At 41.4% G+C, this 19,228-nt stretch overlaps 1 protein-coding gene across 4 annotated transcripts in view; it reads left to right on the forward strand.

Annotated features, from left to right (window-relative positions):
• Positions 1-19,228, forward strand: part of TBC1D30 (TBC1 domain family member 30) — a 94,123-nt gene that overhangs the window by 64,920 nt on the left and 9,975 nt on the right. For all 4 annotated transcript variants that reach the window (XM_082351236.1, XM_082351237.1, XM_082351238.1 and 1 more), the window contains 5 exons: positions 1,624-1,792; positions 3,722-3,890; positions 8,052-8,157; positions 16,857-16,969; positions 18,674-18,813. In XM_082351236.1, coding sequence (XP_082207362.1) covers positions 1,624-1,792; positions 3,722-3,890; positions 8,052-8,157; positions 16,857-16,969; positions 18,674-18,813 — 697 coding nt within the window. The remainder of the gene's footprint in view (positions 1-1,623; positions 1,793-3,721; positions 3,891-8,051; positions 8,158-16,856; positions 16,970-18,673; positions 18,814-19,228) is intronic.

The raw sequence follows: 19,228 nt of genomic DNA on the forward strand, positions 1-19,228 counted from the left end.
GAGCATAGGCTCAGTAGTTGTGGCACATGGGCTTAGTTGCTCCATGTCATGTGGGATCTTACTGGACCAGGGCTTGAACCTGTGTCCCCTGCATTGGCAGGCAGATTCTTAACCACTGCACCACCAGGGAAGTCCTATGATTTTGCTCTTAATTTTGCTTTTTCTGTGCTCTAGGGAAAGAGCAGGTCTTCTAAGGAGGAGGGCATAAACAGAGCATGCAGGCTGACGTATAGAACTCACGTGTGTTTTGCTGGGTCATTCTGGTGGTTCTTGACATCTTAGAAAAGATGCAGAAAAATCAGAAAAGTCAGAATGAAAATAGTAATTTGAAGAGCATGAGACAATCTCATGAAAGAAATCCCTATTTAAAAGTACCATTTGCTCAAACAAAACCTTGTTGCACTCTCCCAGGAGAGGAAGTGGAGAAAAAGCCGACATCAGTTGTCCGAATAACCCAGGTTGATGGTCAGTGAATCTTGAGACCGGCTGCAGTTGGGATGTTTCATGACAGGCCAGCTCTTGGTTTTCAGGTTAAGGTTGTAAAACTGTGCTGATATCAGGGAGCCGACATTGAGATTCCTGCCGGCTGCTGAGAAAGCACGTGCTCCGTGGCTTCTCAGAGGGAGGCTGAGGGTTTTATTTATCATCACAGCTACTTACAGGATGAACTCAGGTCTAGCGGCCCAGCTAGAAATTTTAGACATTGGCAGATGTGGGGTCTGAGGTACTTAGGCAATTATGCCGCCCGCTTCTTACCCAGGGGAAGAGGAGCCTTGAAAATCCAGAACATTTGGTTCTGACATATGTAAAGGATAGTGTGCTTTGGCTAACTGCATTTTATCTGTTTAAATATGTTCTGTTTAGGATATATTAGTATACCGGTTTTTATGAAGCAATCTTTTTTTTTTTAATAGATTTATTTTGTTTATTTATTTATTTATTTATTTATTTATTTATTTATTTATTTATTTATTTATTTTGGCTGCGTTGGGTCTTCATTGCTGCGTGCAGGCCTTCTCTAGTTGCGGCTAGCAGAGGCTACTCTTAGTTGTGGTGCACGGGCTTCTCATTGCGATGGTTTCTCTTGTTGTGGAGCGCGGGCTCTAGGCGCGCAGGCTTCAGTAGTTGTGGCACATGGGCTTTAGTAGTTGTGGCTCACGGGCTCTAGAGCGCAGGCTCAGTTTTTGTGGCGCACAGGCTTGGTTGCCCCGTGGCCTATATGAAGCGATCTTATTCCTTTTTTTTTTTTTTTTAATAAATTTATTTATTTTTGGCTGCGTTGGCTCTTTGTTGCTGTGTGCGGGTTTTTCTCTGGTTGAGGCGAGTGGGGGCTACTCTTCATTGGGGTGCGCGGGCTTCTCATTGCGGAGTCTTCTCTTGTTGCGGAGCACGGGCTCTAGGCGCGTGGGCTTCAGTAGTTGTGGCACGTGGGCTCAGTAGTTGTGGCTCACGGGCTCTAGAGCACAGGCTCAGTAGCTGTGGCACACGGGCTTAGTTGTTCTGCGGCATGTTGGATCTTCCCGGACCAGGGCTTGAACCGTGTCCCCTGCATTGGCAGGTGGATTCTTAACCACTGCGCCACCAGGGAAGTCCAACGATCTTATTCTTTATCTTTTTCTTCAGATTATGATTTACCTTATTGACAAGGTACTTCCTGAAAGCTATTTTGTCAACAATCTCCGGGCACTGTCTGTGGATATGGCCGTCTTCCGAGACCTCTTGAGACTGAAGCTCCCTGAATTATCTCAGCACCTGGATACTCTTCAGAAAACTGCAAACAAGGAAAGTGGAGGTAGTGACGATTCAATGCTATTTTACCTTTGAAAATAGTTTACTTCTCTGGTTCCACTGTACGTAAGTGCCTAAACCTTGAATGGAAATACGTATTTTCAGATATTTCTGTTGGTGAGAGTTTAATGCAATGAGATAGATTTCTAGAGAACAAAAACAAAACTAAAAACAAAACCAAGAACAAAAAACAGAGGGCCAAATGTTGAACCTCTAACTGGTTATGGTTAGGAACTCAGTCAAGACCCTAAGACTTCACCAGTACCAGATCACCAAGTATATATTGTACTCTAGGTAAAGAAGGGTATCCGTGTCTTGCCATCTAGTTAAACTGCTTTAAGTTGGCACCAAAACTATAGGAGTTCTTTAAAACTGAGCTACAGGTACAACATAGCACAGACTGTGGTTTTGCCTCAACCATTGATGTTATGGAGAGTGGAATATGTATTTTCATAAAGTTGTAGGAGGTAAAAGCAGTCCTTTGGACTGAGCTCCTTTTATTCATTCATGCAAAGGGTATTTAGATTTACTTGAGATGAACGGGCCTGTTCTTGCTGGAGAAGGGCTCTTCTGGACCTCTGTTTAGAACCTGAGCCCTGCAGGAATGGACTGGGCTGAGTGGGGCGATGATGGAGACAGCTCTGCAAGCAGCTCTGAGTCTCCTCCATCTAGCCGGCTTCGTCCAGTTTCCCAAGTACCTGAGCTCGTAGCTGTCATTATACCCACTGCTTGCACTTCTCTGGCTGTGCTCAGGATACCAGAACTAGAATAGTCAGAAGTTTGCTATGCTTCCTTTAAGTGGTTGCCAGTTCCTGATCCATGCATTTAAATCTGGGAAAATACGAAAGGATTTTGAGGACCCTATCTATGATTAAAATACACTGGAAATTTTAGTGACACCTGAGCGTCTCTAAGAATTTTCTTCTAAGTCGTTTGAGCAATCTTACTTAATTCGGTTGTGCAGTATACTTGTGAACCGATGGGGATTTCATAAAGCTTCCAGAGGACCAAACTTTTCTGTCCTGGAGTCAGACACACTTTTACTGGGCTCCATGTTTCCCCCAAATGCCCTGTACTTGCTTAAGTGGTGACCTCAGATTCTAGTCTCTGAACAAAGATATTCCTTTGTTCATAGGTAAGAAGCAAGAAAATGAGTGCAGGAGAACAGATTTGTTTTGCTTGTACTTGGGTAAATGCACCTTCTGACTGTAATTTGGAGGGATAATTAGTCCAAATGTCTAAATTTTTATATTTCATTAAAATACACGCTTATGTGATCACAGGAAATCCGAGGGGACCCTTTTTTTAGTGAATCCAGAAACTTCAAAGTGAGGTGGATCCCAGGTCTTTAAAACGGTATAGTTTAGTTTAAAATATTGTAAAATTTCACTTTGCTTGATCTCCGAGTATTTTGGGATTTTCCAGCTTTATTTCTGTTACTGATTTCTGGTTTAATTCCATTGTGGTCTGAGAACTATGTATAAATCAAGAAGTAGACAAGTAACTGCTAATGAGCAATTTTATTTTTATCAGCAGCATTTGAATAAAGGTAGGCTTTAGGAGGTTTCGAAAATCAGCTTTTACTTTTGAGAGGTTAAAATCCTTCCTTTTTATCCTGTTTTCGGTAAGGAAAACATCCTCCTTAATTTTCAGCACCCCACAATAGGTAGAGCCAAATTAAATTTTAGGTTAAGATTTCTGAAATATCACGAAGAATCTGTGAAGTTCGTATTATTGAGATTTTTATTAAACACACCTATGTTCTTCCAAAAAAAAGGAAGGACAAAAGGAGGAAGGAACCAGAATTTAGAGATATAAAGAAATCAGTCAGGAAATAACATATTTGGGTGGACATGGGAGACTGAAAGAGGGTATTTTTACATCTTACAAGTTGTCGATTCTGGAGAGATGTAGAGTGTTTGTTTTATTTCAGGTGGATATGAGCCCCCACTTACGAACGTCTTCACGATGCAGTGGTTTCTGACTCTCTTCGCTACGTGCCTCCCTAACCATACGGTTTTAAAGATTTGGGATTCAGTCTTCTTTGAAGGTTCGGAAATCATCCTAAGGGTGTCGCTGGCTATCTGGGCAAAACTGGGAGAGTAAGTGATTTCCCACTGCTGTTCTTTTCTGTGGTGTTGAGGGCCTTACACCATTTGTGTGCTCTAACAAGTAAAGGATTGATATTTAGGTTTGAGGAGGAGAGAAAGTTGTGACCTGGGTGCAATTGCTTCTGCCTTCTGAACTCTCAGCTGGCTCTTCTGTGAATGTGGGGGGCAGAGAGAATCCATTTTACTGAAGGAGGCAAGCTGTTTCAGGCCTGTAGGTCTCCTCCTCCTCAGTGCTGGTGTCCTGCCTGGTCCAAGCTGTCGGCATCTTTCCTGACACTGGTTGGGGAGAGGGAAAGGGACTTAGGTGGAAGAGGAACAGGCAGATCTGGAGAGGACTGGGTAGATTTGTTGGTTAAGACTGCAATTTGGCTTATGTTTGAATCTTTATAATTTATTTTGTGAGCTGTGATAAAATTAAATGAGATAATATGTATAAGGGTATCTAGCATGGTGCTTGGTACCTAGTCAACGGTAGAACTTATTTCATTTCATCAAGAGTTAATTCTATGTTGAAATCTGTTACTACTAAACAGATTTTACTTACATTCTTGTCTAGTAGCAGAGCTGAAAAAACTAGGGTATTTTCACCTATCTCTAATATATTATGACTAGTACATTAAAATTCTGCCTTTTGGGTAATGGAAGAGACATCAGGATGAAGTTGTTGCAGTTAACTGAAGATGCAGAGGATTTTTTAAAAAAATTTTTATTGGAGTATAATTGCTTCACAATGCTGTGTTAGTTTCTGTTGTACAATAAAGTGAATCAGCCATATGCATACATATATCTCCATATCCCCTCCCTCTTGAGCCTCCCTCCCACCCTCCCTATCCCACCCCTCTTTGTGGTCACAAAGCACCGAGCTGATCTCCCTGTGCTATGCTGCTGCTTCCCACTAGCTGTTTTACATTCGGTAGTGTATATATGTCCATGCCTCTCTCTCACTTCGTCCCAGTTTACCCTTCCCCCTCCCCGTGTCCTCAAGTCCATTCTCTATGTCTACGTCTTTATTCCTGCCCTGCCACTAGGTTCATCAGTACCATTTTTTTTTAAATTCCATATATATGCGTTAGCATACGGTATTTGTTTTTCTCTTTCTGACTTAACTTCACTCTGTATGACAGACTCTAGGTCCATCCACCTCACTACAAATAACTCAATTTCATTTCTTTTTATGGCTGAGTAATATTCCATTGTATATATGTGCCACTTGAAGATGCAGAGAAGTTTTTAATGTTTCTTTCCTAGAGCTGTTAAATGACTTGAGCGGGTACCCATAGACGACACGGATCAAAAACTTTTTCAGTAGCCTTTTTATCTATGACAAGTTGTTTCCTGGGAGACTTGCAGTATTTTTTACTTTTTGTAAGAAAGATCCACTGACTATCAATTCAGGGATTAAAAAAAATCATTGTTGTGTGGAAGTATTTTAAAATATCATATAGCTATCTCCTTTGCCTTTGTTTTATTGTACATAGCTTTTCAACTAGGCAAATAAATTCATCTGTGAGGGGTTTGTTGTGCTATTTACTTATCTGATTACTTTCTTCCAATGTCTACCTCTTTCTGCAGTCACATATTTCCAACCCACTCTACACCTCGTAAACTCTTTGAGCTTTGATAATTTCTCTATCAAACACTATCACACTCTAACTGGTATGATAGTTACTGAGTAATTAGCTTATGGGATTAAAATGCTGAAGCACTTTACTGTATGCTGAGTCAGTTAGGGTCCCCTTTTTGTTAGTTCTTAATTATGGGGCAGGAGGAAAAGATGTGGTTCTCATTTTATTCCCATCTATCCATTATCTGTAGGATCAGAATTTATTCATATGGTCATCCCCAAGGATGGCACACTGTTGAAATAATAATAGCTACACTTAAAATCCAATATTCATGGAGTGCTTGCAATGGACAGGCATGGTTCTAAGCACTCTAGATGTAAAGTTAACTCATTTAGTCCTCACCATCATCCTATGAGGTAGGTACTGTTATCATCCCCATTTTATAGATGTGGGCACTGAGGCACAGAGGAGTTAAGTAAATTGCCCCAAATCACCCAGTTAGTAAGTGGAAAGGCCTGATTTTGAACCTAGGTACTTTGGCTCTATAATCTGTGCTTTTAATAATGTGAATCTATTGCTTACAAATGGCTCCTGTTTATGAAGTTCAGGGATCTATGAATCAGACTGGTAGAATTTTAAATGTTTCATAGTCTTTGCTTATTATAATTATACATGTTTTGAGCGTGCAGCTTGTTAAACGAAAGGAAAGGCAACCAACATGTATACAACATCAAGTACCTGCAGTGCCGTCATTGTGTTAGGAAGTTTAAACACATCATCTCATTTGATTCTCCCCACAACCCTGTGAATTAGGTAGGATTATTCTCCCTGTCTTTTCAAGTGAGAAAACTACCCCAGGAAGGCTAATTAGCTAGTTCAGTGTCTCACAGCTAATGAGTAGCGGAGCTGGGACTTAATCCTGGATCTTTCTGACTGTAATCAGTCAGACTCCAGGGCCTGTAATCTTGTCCACAAACTTTCCATTGGAAAAATCGTAAACAGTATGCAGGTGATCTCCAGCTTATGTGTACCTGAGTAACATATGTGCCTTGTGTGTGGTTATCCACGGAACCCTTCCCATCACCCTGCTTCTGCAACGTGAAATTTCCTCCTTTGCTCCTACCAGCGGTACGTTTGGAACATGTAAGCTGTAGACCATCTCCTTAGCCCCACTGGCATCTCCTTCACATGTCCTTTCTTCTCTGACCTGACTGCCTTGGTTCCCTCCCTCGTTGCCTCATGCCTGGCACTGTCCTCCCTGGCCTCCCCATCGTACCCCGAACTCGCCACGCCACCTCCCGGGCAACCTTGCCAAGGGCATGTCTGTTCCCACACTCCATATTAAAGGCCTTTCAGTGCCTCTTGTCCTGAGGGGCCCCGGCAGGCAAGGGAGGGCTTTGCGATCTGCTCTCTGCACCTCTCTGCCCTCAGCTCTCCCTGGCGCCCCCAGCTATGCAGCCGCTCCCATGCTGGTGGTGGGGACCTACGTGCAGTTCCCCGCCCCGGTAGTGCCTTCTGTCTCCTGTATCCACATCTTTGGGATGCTTTTTCCACCTTGTCAACCTGCAGAATATTTTTCAAAACTCATCTTAGGCATTACTTCTCTTCCTCACTCTTCCTGCCGCTCGCAGGATAAACTTAATAACCACTTTATTTATGCCCACATGCTACTCGGTATTTTTCATTGACACGTCAGCCGTTTATTTCATTTATTTATTTGCATGATTGTGGCAGTGGGATTTGAACAGCACTCCAGAGCATGGAATTTTCCCATCATCATATTGTTTTTGGATGGCTCTATGGGAATCCCCTAACCTTAGTGTATGCCAAAGAGCATGTCTTATGATTGGTGGGCAAATAGAGTTATCCTGCTATAAGAAGAATGTCATAATAGATAAAACAAATACACAGGTCTCTTTGCTTTGGGTTATTCTTTCCCCCTCTAGAAGAAGGATTAAAGTCTCACCTGTCTCACAGGATGGGAGGTGACAGATTCTTTATTTACATGTTGAACCAAATACAAGAAACAGGGTGTAATTTCCAACTAGCAGCAGTGTCCTGAGAAGGGCTGAAAAGACTACCTGTGAAAATATCCTGTGGACTGATGAAATATGCAGATAAAGTTTTTGTATATTTCATCTTTCACTTCTACTGTGGTTTGGTTTCAGTCTGTCGATGCCACTGCAGTTTGAAGATCCAGAGAAACAGATTCCCTCTAGGGAATAATTGTACTTGGGCACCCAATTTCCTGGTTATAATTTCTGATCAGTGATGGGTATTCTGATGTGTAGAATGTGTCACATGGAAACAATAAAGATGCCACAGGTGGGGCTCTGAGTCAGGGGAGCAGCATAGCAAAGATGGGAACTCATCCTAGAATAAGTACCTTTACATTGCCCTTCGAATTTTTAAAATCTTTTCTCTGCCTAAAACAGGCTGTACTGTGAGTGTATCATAGGATTTTGATTTTTGTTGGTTGCTAACTTGGTCGATTTGATGGCAGGAGAAAACATGTCTTGTTGTGCCTGCAGCATGTACCTGATAGCATGGGTGTCCTAAACAGTTCCTTTTTCTGTCCTTTATCTAGGCAGATAGAATGTTGTGAAACAGCAGATGAATTCTATAGCACCATGGGGCGCCTTACCCAGGATATGCTGGAGAATGATCTTCTGGAAAGCCATGAACTCATGCAGGTGAGTGGGCAGTGCCACCCCCCTTGGCTCGGGGGACCCTGGTACCGTGGGAACAAGCAGTGCCAGAGCAGCGGTCTTGGGAAATGTATTTGCCCAGCCCTCAGATGTAGTTTTACAAATGACCAAGAGTCTATATATAATTTGTTAAGAATCTAACTGTGTCACAAGAGGAAGGAAGAAATGGATATTTGTTACGGCTTTCGTTCCAACTGTGTTGCTTAAAAATCATAACGTGCAATACGAAAACAAACCAAAAAACCACCAGACCTCCTCCCTCACCCCCAGATCACCAGGTATTTGTTCTGAATCTGATTCTTAGCCGTAAAGGGAGACTTGTGGGGAGAAATAATTATTTCTGGGAAGGGATTATTGAGGATAAAAAAGGAGATTATTCTAATCAGCATTTTGGTTTATTTGTTTTGCCCACATTTGCAACTCATGTTATTACATATGAATCATAAATTTCAAAATGGAAGACTTGAAGGGTTTTGTCATTTTTCTGGCATGTTGCTGTATCTCAAGATTACATTCGCCAAATCATTAAAATTGGCAGTGAGTATAGAAGAGATAGCAGATTTGTGAACACGCTCTCTTCCATTAGGCTCTGTAACATGATTTTTCTGCAGTCTCCTCCCGCTTCTGACCACTGCTTCTCTTCCTAGTTCTTCCTTCCTCCTGCCCACTGACCAACAGTTGGTCTTGTCCAAGGTTGTCCTTGGGCCTTAGTTCCTTCTTTCTCTGTGTTTTCTCTCTCCTTTTTTTTTTTTGGTGTCAGCTTTCATGTTGGGTTCCATGCCTGCGGTCATTTTTGGGTGGTGGAACCCAGTCAACAGGTTAGAAAACAAAGACTCAGGCCCTGATTTAGGACTTGTCAAGTGAAGAGGTTCCACTCCTTTGCTTGTATCCTGCTACCTCCAGCTCTTTCTCAGAATCCCTCACTTTTAGCAGACAGCTGCCCGATTCATTGAGAATACTGACCACCTGGTATAACTTCCCTGAACATTCATATTTTGTATTTCACGTTTTCTTTGCATTGTCATCTGGTCTTTCTTCCTTCCTGTCTGTCTCAGAGGTGGAACGCTCTATCTGCCCCTGACCTCTGTGTTCTGCTTTCAACTCCTCTCACACATCCTGGGCTGTTGCTTCATCGCTCATTCTGTCTCTTAGAGGGAAGTGCCTTTTATTGAACATTGTTGTGGATGTGAGGTCCCAGCTTGGCATTTTCCACATGTGAGATCCTTTACATCCTACAGAATTGCCTGGTTCACGTGCCCCAAGCGGGACTGTGAGATCTCATCCCTTCTCCCTCACTCATGAAACTACAGTGACTACTCACTGCCTACAACACAAAGCATGGATTTCTCAGCTTATCATCCGGTGCTCTTGACTGTCTGGCATTAAACCATCTTTTCAGCCATAGTTCCTATTCCTCCCTTTTGTACCCTTGACCTCGTCTAGTCAAGTCACACTGTCTTCCGTGTTCCCAGAAATGCCTGGGTATATGCCTGCTCTATACCTTTGCTCTCTCGGTTCAGTCTTTCTCTTCTCCCTTCACGTGTTTCAGGCCTGCCTCCTTGTGAAAGTTCCAGTTCAGATGGCATCTTCTTCGTGAAACGTTCTGATAGTGTCAACTGAAAGCGTCTCCTTCTTTGACTCACCATATTTTCCTAGTACCTCTTTTGTGAGCCTTCATTACATTCTACCTTGATTTGAGGCTGTATCTTATTTCCTCAGTGATATTGTAAGTTCCTTGAGGACAGGGGCTGTGCTTTGCTCATAACACAGAGCACTTTGCCTTTTACTGGTACTGCACAGTAAATGTATTAATTCATTAAGCAAATGTCTACTGAGAGTCTGCAACTAGTTTTCTACCTTCTCTTTCTCAGTAAATGTTTGCTGAATTAAACCACACTCGGAGATGATGGCCCTCCTTCTAGGGTCCCTCTGCCCTAATACAGTCCTCACTTTGCTCACAGAGCATTCGTCCACACTTACTGCTTTGGTCATTTTATTGTTCTTCATAAAACCTTCTGTGCTTCCTTGTTATTAACTGCAGTAAATAAAATGTTTTGGCCTAGTTTTCTAGGCCCTGTATTAACTTCTCCAAATATTAATTGAGCATCTCTCTCTGTCAGAAGGCTTTCTTGAGGGAATTAATATCTGGTTTTACCTTTCAAGATGGATAGGAGTAGGTCGGGCTGTGTGTGTGCGTGTGTGTGTATCTGTGTGTGTGTGTGTGCATGGGTGCATGCACGTGTGGGGTGTGTGGGTGTATATGTTTGAGGCAGTGGTGCAGAGCAGAGAGGCAGTTCATGGCTGAGGGAACAGCATGAGCCAAGGCATTGGCAATGAAAACCTTTATGGTGTGGGAAGGAAGCTACAGGAGTTTGGTATACAGGGATGGCTCGTGGGAGACCGCTACCCATGGTAAGGAGTGTGGACTTGATCCTGGAGGTCAGTGGTTGTGAGGTTGTGTTTGCTGGAGTTCTTGGGCCTCTGTGGAACCTTTGGAAAGGGAAGAAGAAGAGCTGTGGGCCTGAGAGGTTTTAGGAAGAAGAGGGAAGTGGTCTCAATTGTGTCTGATGTCGACTACAGGGGCAGCTCTGTGAAGGGTGGACTTGAAGGGGTCACCGTGGGGAGGCAGTGAAGGGTAGAAGCAAGAATGGAACAGAGGCAGTACTTAGAAGATGAAGTTGACAGGACTTGGCCATGGGAAGTGGACATGGGGTGAGGGAGAAAGACAGGGAGAGCCAAGGACAGCCCCCAGGTTTCTGGCTTAGGAAGAAGAGGGAAAGTTCACGGGGGGAGGAAGGTGGATTTGTCTTCACACTGGTTGCATTGGAGGTATTCTGTGGTTGCCCCATTTCTTACCTATGCAGAGGCGCTCCCCACTACTTCACAGCCAGGACCTATTGCACTGGCCATAGCTCTGTCCCCACCCAGTCCTCTGTGGGCCCTGCTCATCCCCATGACAGGGCTTGTGGTTCCCTCTGGCACCCCATCTGGGCAAATCGTTTCTGTCTACTGGATCCCACTCAGTCTGTTCTCCCCTCCCCTCAGGCTCTGTCATCTCAGCCCTCGTTGATGATACCTCTTCCCTACTCCTTCAGTACTTCAGATTGTCAGCAATTGACTTAATGTTCATTACAAATTATTTTATATTGTTTGGTATTTTTTCAAATATGTTAATCTTATCTAGCAATTTCCTTAATGATAAGGGCCTTGTATTACTCTGTATCCCCATAACATCTAATGTAGTGCTAAGAATCCACCTGGTTGCTCAATGCATACACAGAATTATAGAACATTAGAACTTGAGGCAGTGGTTTTCAAACTTGACTGTGTATAAGCAGAATGTCAAGAGTGAATTAAAAGGCAGATATTTGGCCTGTGGGTGGTTCTGATGCAAGTGGCTTTGAGCTGACACTTAGACAAACACTGGTTTGAAAGAAGCTTAATGGTCCACGTAACCTAATTCTGTCGTTTTACAGAGAAGAAACTAAGACATGGAGAGTGAGCATCTTGCCATATTCTTAGGTTGTCTAGTGGCAGACCCAGGACTGGGGCCCAAGCTCGACACCTGGCCAAGTGCTTCTCCTCACCACCCAACACAGGGCTTCCACCTTATTGAAAACATGACTTTCTAAAAGCTGAAATCCCTTTTAGAAGAATGAGCAACGTTTTGTCTCACCTAAAGTTTAAACATTGCCAGAAGGAATGATAGATATGTTGAGATACTCCATCTTTGTCCTTTAGGAATTTCCAGTCTTAAGTATTAGGAGAAAGGAGCACCCCTTCTTTTTTTTTTTTTTAAAGGAATTCCTTTTATTTTTATTATTTTATTATTTATTTATTTATTTTTGGCTGTGTTGGGTCTTCGTTTCTGTGCGAGGGCTTTCTCTGGTTGCGGCAAGCAGGGGCCACTCTTCATCGCGGTGCGCGGGCCTCTCTTGTTGCGGAGCACAGGCTCCAGACGCGCAGGCTCAGTAATTGTGGCTCACGGGCCCAGCTGCTCCGCGGCATGTGGGATCTTCCCAGACCAGGGCTCGAACCCGTGTCCCCTGCATTGGCAGGCAGATTCTCAACCACTGCGCCACCAGGGAAGCCCCAGCACTCCTTCTTTACTCTGCTTTAAGAGAATCCTGGAAGGAAAAATGTAGGCTGTGGCTTGATTGGTTAGAATTCCATTTTAGTAGCATTTCTCCTGCCGAGGAAAACATCTGGTGAAGATGAATTGAGCCTAATTTTGTACAATTTATGTTTTCATGTTTCTTTTAAAGCATGTCAATAATGAAAAAGAGAAATATAGTTCCTTTTCAGCAGTGCCTAAATATAAATGTCTATTTAAATGTGTGTTGGTAGTTTGGGCAGTAAATAGGCTTGTTGGTTTTCCTTGACATTGTAGAGTATTAAGGAGAGAAATGCTGAATGTCATTTCAAGCACTCTCTTTTCTGTACTCTTAAAAAAAATTAATTCAATGGCTGTGATCCAATTATGGTAGACTTTAAGTCTGTCAGCAAACCTGAAATGACTCCAGATGAAAAATTTGGACTGCATACAATATCTTTATTTCCGAGCTGAAGAGATGAAAACGTTCTCCCTGCTTGGTCTTCCGTATTTTTTTCAGTTCTAGGTGCCATACGCAAAATAATCTACTGGGTTTTTTCTCCCTGCAAATTGCATCACTCTTTTATTTTACTAGTAATGGCCATTTAAAAAAAACAATAATGTTAGAAAAAGATATTGGGAGAATGCTGATGAAATGTATATGGATTTCAGTAAGACTTTTGACAAAATCTCTCATGAATTCTTTAAGAGTAATATAGAGAAAAGTTAGTTAGATGCTGTTTACTAGATGGGTTTTAGGTGCTTAGGAAAACCTAGCCCAAAGTGGTTGTCAATAATTTACTATTACCTGCGGGGAGCTTTCATGTGCCATGAGGCAGGACCTGCCCTTGGACTGTTCCCTTTTTTCTATCAGTGATGAAGTAGAAATTACATGGATGTGAATGCTTGTCCAGTAGAAGGTTACTGTTTGATTAGTTAGTGCTGTCAAAAATGAAACCGTCTGCCTTGCAGAATTGTGTGTGCCCGTAACTGAAAGTGTTTAAGCGATGCCTTTATGATCATCTGTTGGAAATGCTTTAGAGGGAACTCCTGCTTGGGAGGGAGGTTGAACTAAATTATGTTTAAATTTCTTTCTAACCCTAAGACCCTATTCATGTACTATACTTTGGCTCTAAGATGATTAGTAAAATTCCTTTCTTGAAATCTGTTGTAAATCTCTGATTTACACAGTTGGAAATCTACAGCTTCTCAGGTATCCTGAGGACTGTGGTCGTGTGTGTGGTGTACCTTCATGGGATAAACATGCCTGCCGACATGTGAGACCTTTAAATAAGTGAGTGAATATATGCAAAGTACTATAAGCACATTTGTTTCAGGAACACCGATGTATGCTTTGAAGGGCTAACTAAAAGTAAATTATAGAGAAAGAAAGACCAGGAATAGAGAATGCAGCTCAGTGGAGCCAGTGTTCTTTTTGGTCCAATGTCTTTAGCTGAGTCGCCCTTGAAGGAGCTTGGTAAGACCCCAGACTATTTACCCTGGAGCAGGATGGGACAGAGTAGGGGCAAGATGTACTTCCCTTTCTTTCTTTTTTTTCTTTTAATATTTATTGGAGTATAGTTTATTTACAGTGTTGTGTTAGTTTCAGGTGTACAGCAAAGTGAATCTGTTATACATATACATATATCCACTCTTTTTTAGATTCTTTTCCCATATAGGCCATTACAGAGTATTGAGTAGAGTTTCCCATGCTATACAGTAGGTCCTTATTAGCCCTTTCTTTTCTTATACACTTCCTTCATGAGGCTGGACAAAGGAGTTTTCTGATAACTTTTAATAAAACTGGCAAAAATAAAACACAAGTGAATCTTCAGCTAGACATCCCACTAATTGTCTCCAATGAGACATCTTACTTTGTTTGTAGAGAATTTTGAAATTCCTAGCATTAATAATTTCATCTTTTAAACTTGAATCCAGATGGTGTGGGTTTCTCTTTTATTGAGATATGATTGGCATATAACATTACATTAGTTTCAGGTATACAACATAATGATTCGAAATTTGTATATATTGTGAAATGATCACAATAAGTCCCGTCAACACCCATCACCACACACAGTTACAATTTTTTTTTTCTTGTGATGAGAACTTTTAAGATCTACTCTCTTAGCAACTTTCAAATACGCAATATAGTATCATTAACTATAGTCACCGTGCTATTCATTGCATGGTATGGGTTTCTTGAAATCTGAACCAGGTTTCTAAATTGTTAAGGAAGAAAAATCTCATGAGGGAGGGACAGGCTGACTCTTGGCCCAGCAGTGGGACCAACATTTGATGTGTCAGAGACTGACGCTGCTGTACTGAGGCCCAAGTAGAGGTGCCATGCTCTGGACTTAAAGCTGGGGTGCTGAGGTTTTCACATCTCTCCATTTCCCCCAAAAGGGTATGTGGAGTTAAGACAGGTCACAGGAGCAAGGAGGGAAGAATTCCATACTGGCAGTAAAGCAGCTTCTCGGGCTGGTAAACTTTGTGGGATCAAAAAATGTGAGAGTGTACTCTGACCATGTTATTAATGAAATTATATGACGTATTTCAGGCATACAGAATGTATTAAAATAATATAACAAAACTTACACACCTACGACCCAACTTAAATAAAACATTAACAACACAGGTGAACACCCTCATACCCTTCTCTCTGATCCCGCCACCCCCTCTCCTCTCAGAGGTAACCAGCATCCTGAGTTCCATGCCTTCATTTTTTCAAGTGAGAAAAAGGAGGCCTGGAGAGGTTGGGAACCAGCTTAGTCTCACACTCCAGACTAGTGGGAACCACAGGGTGCCTTCTGCTTCTTCCCAGTGGGGAACAGTTCACTATTAGTAAATTTGTACTGCTTCTCAGCCTTTGGGGTACACAGATCTTGCTGGACTTACGATGGGGTTACATCCAGATAAACCCTTCATAAGTTGAAAATGCATTTAATATACCTAACCTACCAAACATCACAGCTCAGCCTGGCCTGCCTTAAACATGCCCAGAACACTTACATTAGCCTACAGTTGGGCAAAATCATCTGACACGAAGCCTATTTTATATGAAGAGTTGAATGACTCATGTAATTCATTGCACACTGAACTGCAAGTGAAAAACAGAACGGTTGTCTGGGTCCAGAATGGTTGTAAATGTATTGGTTGTTTGCCCTCGTGATCACGTGGCTGATGGGGAGCTGCCTTGTCCAGCATCACGAGAGAGGACCTATGGCGTATCGTAAACCCAGGAAAAGTTCCAAATTCTAAATTCGAAGAAGGGTTTCTACTGAATGTGTATCACTTTCGCACCTTCGTAAAGTGGAAAAAATCATTTAAGTTGAACCGTTGTAAGTCAGGGACTGTCTGTAATCAAGTATGTGTGAGATAATATGACTTGGAGATGACTTTTTGTGGTAACTTTGCATAATAAGCAATGGAGAATCAAAGGGAAGGAATTTTAGTCAACACTTCCTTGTTTGGAATCTTGGGATGTTACACTAAGGTGTAAGCGGATACCACAGAAGTTTGGGGACAGTCAGATGTGCAGACTGTTTAGAATCGAAATTATGGTGGACTGTCCCGGTGGTGGCTCTGAGTTATGGGGTGAGGCTGCAGTGCTAGGAAGCCCCTTTCAGAGCCCTCCTTTTCCTACCTGTGCAGATATTAGACATCTCCTAAGCCTTCAGGAAAACAGTCCTGCTGAAATGAAAAATACCACTTCAAAATATTGTCCTAGAAAAGTGTTATCAGGACATTTGAATGGCTTCCTGGAAGAAATGAAAGTTAATGTGGTTAATATACATTTTCTGGTGAATAAGAACCTGAAAGATTGAAGAAATATGTTTGGAGCAGTTAAATTTTTCATAAAATTAAGAGAACAAGCAAGATGATTTTCCTCCTGCTGGTAGAATGGTATATAATCTTAAAATCCTGGAGGAAGCACAGGTGCTTTTCCCATTTTTATTTATAGATTTTTAACAGCCTATGCTTTACACCCTGTCACTTTTTTTCTTTTTTCTTTAAAAATAACAGTTAACAATTTTCACCTAGAACTGATTCACAGACATTTGAAAAGGTGGTATCTTTGGAGAAAGCTTGCAGGTGATCACAAGATTGTCCCCCAGACGTAATTGTATCCGGAAGGCTGACATTTAATGCCTATAACGATCATCAAGCAAAGGTTTGAAAAACGAGTGGTACATATGAAGAAGATTGATGGGTTCACTGTGAAAGAAGTAATAGGGAGCTGTGAATTTCTGAATTAACCCATCTATCAAATGAGCAAGAGAATGTCAGACTGTCCCCATTTGCCCACCCACGTTCACCAGTTGGAGTGCCCAGTCCCAGCTGGGTTGATTTGGGGACTAGCTGTTGTTTTATCAGTATTCTTTTTTTTTTTTTTTTTTTTTTTTATAATATCAGTATTCTTTTGTCTTTCTCTAAAACAATATTGAAGTATATTCTCTCCACCTGCTGTGTAAGGAGCAGTATCTACCTCTTCACACCCAAATCATAGAACTTTAATGTCTTTGCAGGATTGATAAGAGTTGTTTAAGGCCACCTGTTCAGACTTGGCATTTTTGTTCTTGTTTTCCAGACTGTGTATTCTATGGCTCCATTCCCTTTTCCACAGTTGGCAGAGCTGAGGGAAAAATACACCTACAACATTACACCATTCCCAGCCACAATTAAGCCCACCTCAGTTTCTGGGTAAGGTCCTTTTTTTTTTTCCTTGTTGTTTTCATGATGGAAGACTTAATACCTTAATTTGTTATTAATATTTGTTAAACCCCAGAAATACATTTGAAGTAGTTTGGTGCTTAAAATCTGAATATCTCTTTCCCAAAAGTTTTGATTTAAATTCAAGAGGGAGATTTTTGAAAGTGTACTTTCCAAAGAAGGTTGGAACATAAACTAAAGGGATATTTAGCAACCCCACAACTTATTTAAAAATATCAAATATTAAAAATCTCAGTAATTAAAAAAGGGTCGATTCAAAAAAGTGTAGGCAGATGAGCTAGTTTAGACCAGAAATTGACAAATATATATATATATACACACACACACAGGAATTTAATATATGAAAATGTAAATCAACACTGAAAAGATATACTATTTAGTAAATGGTGCTGGGCTAATGAGACTCAATCTGGAAAGAAAGAAAGTTAGAGTCATACTTTACACCATACATCAGGATAAACTACATAGAGATGAGACAGTTAAATGGAAAAAACTGAAATAATAAGCAGAAGAAAATGTGGAAGGATATCTTTAGTTCTTTGGAATTGGGAAGGCCTTAATAACTGACTCAAAAAAAACAATAAAGGAAAGAAAATTAAGTACTTTAAAAATAATTTTCTGCATGACTAAAACCAAAACAGAGCAAAAGAAAACCTCCATAAGCAGACACAAAAATATTTGTGAAAAAATATTTGTAACTGATTCCTCTCATATATAAAGTTCTTAGAAGTCAATAAGAAAATGACCACCATCTGAAAAATGATGAAAGTATGGGAATAGGCAGTTTACATAAAAGGCAACTTCACTTGGACTAAGAGAAATGCAGCTTAAAGCAAGATTGAGATTCTGTTTTTTTCACCTATCAGGTTGACAAAAATTCAAAAGGTTGATGTGTTCTCTGTTGATAAGGCTATAGGGAAACAGGCACGCTTACACTTTGCTCATGAGAGGTTAATTACCATGCAACTTCGGGCAGGCAATTTGACCATATTTCCCCAAATTACTATTGCATATATCCTTTGACCCAGCAATTCTACCTTTCTGAATTATCCAACAAATATATTTGTACACATGCAAAACACAGTATGTATAAGGTTATTTATTGCAGTGTTGTTTATAATAGTTTAATATTGGAAACCACTTGAGTGTGCATCATTTAGCAGCCTGGTTCTATAACGTGGGCTACATACGTACAATACAGTACACACATACAGTACAGTGCAGCCATTAAGAAAAGGATGAGGAGGAAGCTCTGTGTGAATATGGAGAGATTTTTTTTTAGGTGAATAAAAGCAAGGTGCAGAAGAGTATACTTATATATAGCATGCTAATACTTACGAAAAAGAGGAGAAAAGTAAGACTGTATAGTCATATTTGCTTATTTAACTGATAAGGAAGCTGAAGAATACATCAGAAACTAGTAACAGTGGTCACCTGTGGGGATTAAGTGGGGCAAGAACAGGGTAGAAGTTGGACAGGGATGGGAGATGGACTTAATATATATATAAATTATATAAATATAATATATAATTATATAAATATAATATAAATATGTTATAGAAATTAATGTATATAATTTATATATATGTCATTTAAGTCATGTGGCTATATTACTTATTTAAAAATAATACCACGTTTTGAAAAAATATTCCTTTTTCTTTTATGTTTTCCAAGACGACGTGGTAAGGTCAGAGACAGCGATGACGAGAATGACCCAGACGATGAAGATGCTATTGCTAATGCAGTGGGGTGTCTCGGACCTTTTAGTGGGCTCCTGGCACCTGAACTGCAGAAGTACCAAAAGCAAGTTAAAGGTAAAGAGGTGGCATCTATTAGATACTCACAATGTGTTGGTTCACTATAGCAAGGGTAGTATTATTGTGTCCTATAAATGCCTGTTGTTTCCTGAACTGATTACCACTATTAAAGGTCTCTATTAAAAGCAACTTCTCTGGGGGCTTCCCTGGTGGCGCAGTGGTTGGGAGTCTGCCTGCCAGTGCGGGGGACGCGGGTTCGGGCCCTGGTCTGGGAAGATCCCACATGCCACGGAGCGGCTGGGCCCGTGAGCCACAATTGCTGAGCCTGCGCGTCTGGAGCTTGTGCTCCGCGGCAGGAGAGGCCACGATAGTGTGAGGCCGGCACACTGCGATGAGGAGCGGCCCCCGCTTGCGGTAACTAGAGAAAGCCCTTGCACAGAGGCGAAGACCCAACACAGCCATAGATAAATAG

Source organism: Balaenoptera borealis, assembly GCF_965194805.1.
Source record: "Balaenoptera borealis genome assembly, chromosome: 13".
NCBI lineage: Eukaryota > Metazoa > Chordata > Mammalia > Artiodactyla > Balaenopteridae > Balaenoptera > Balaenoptera borealis.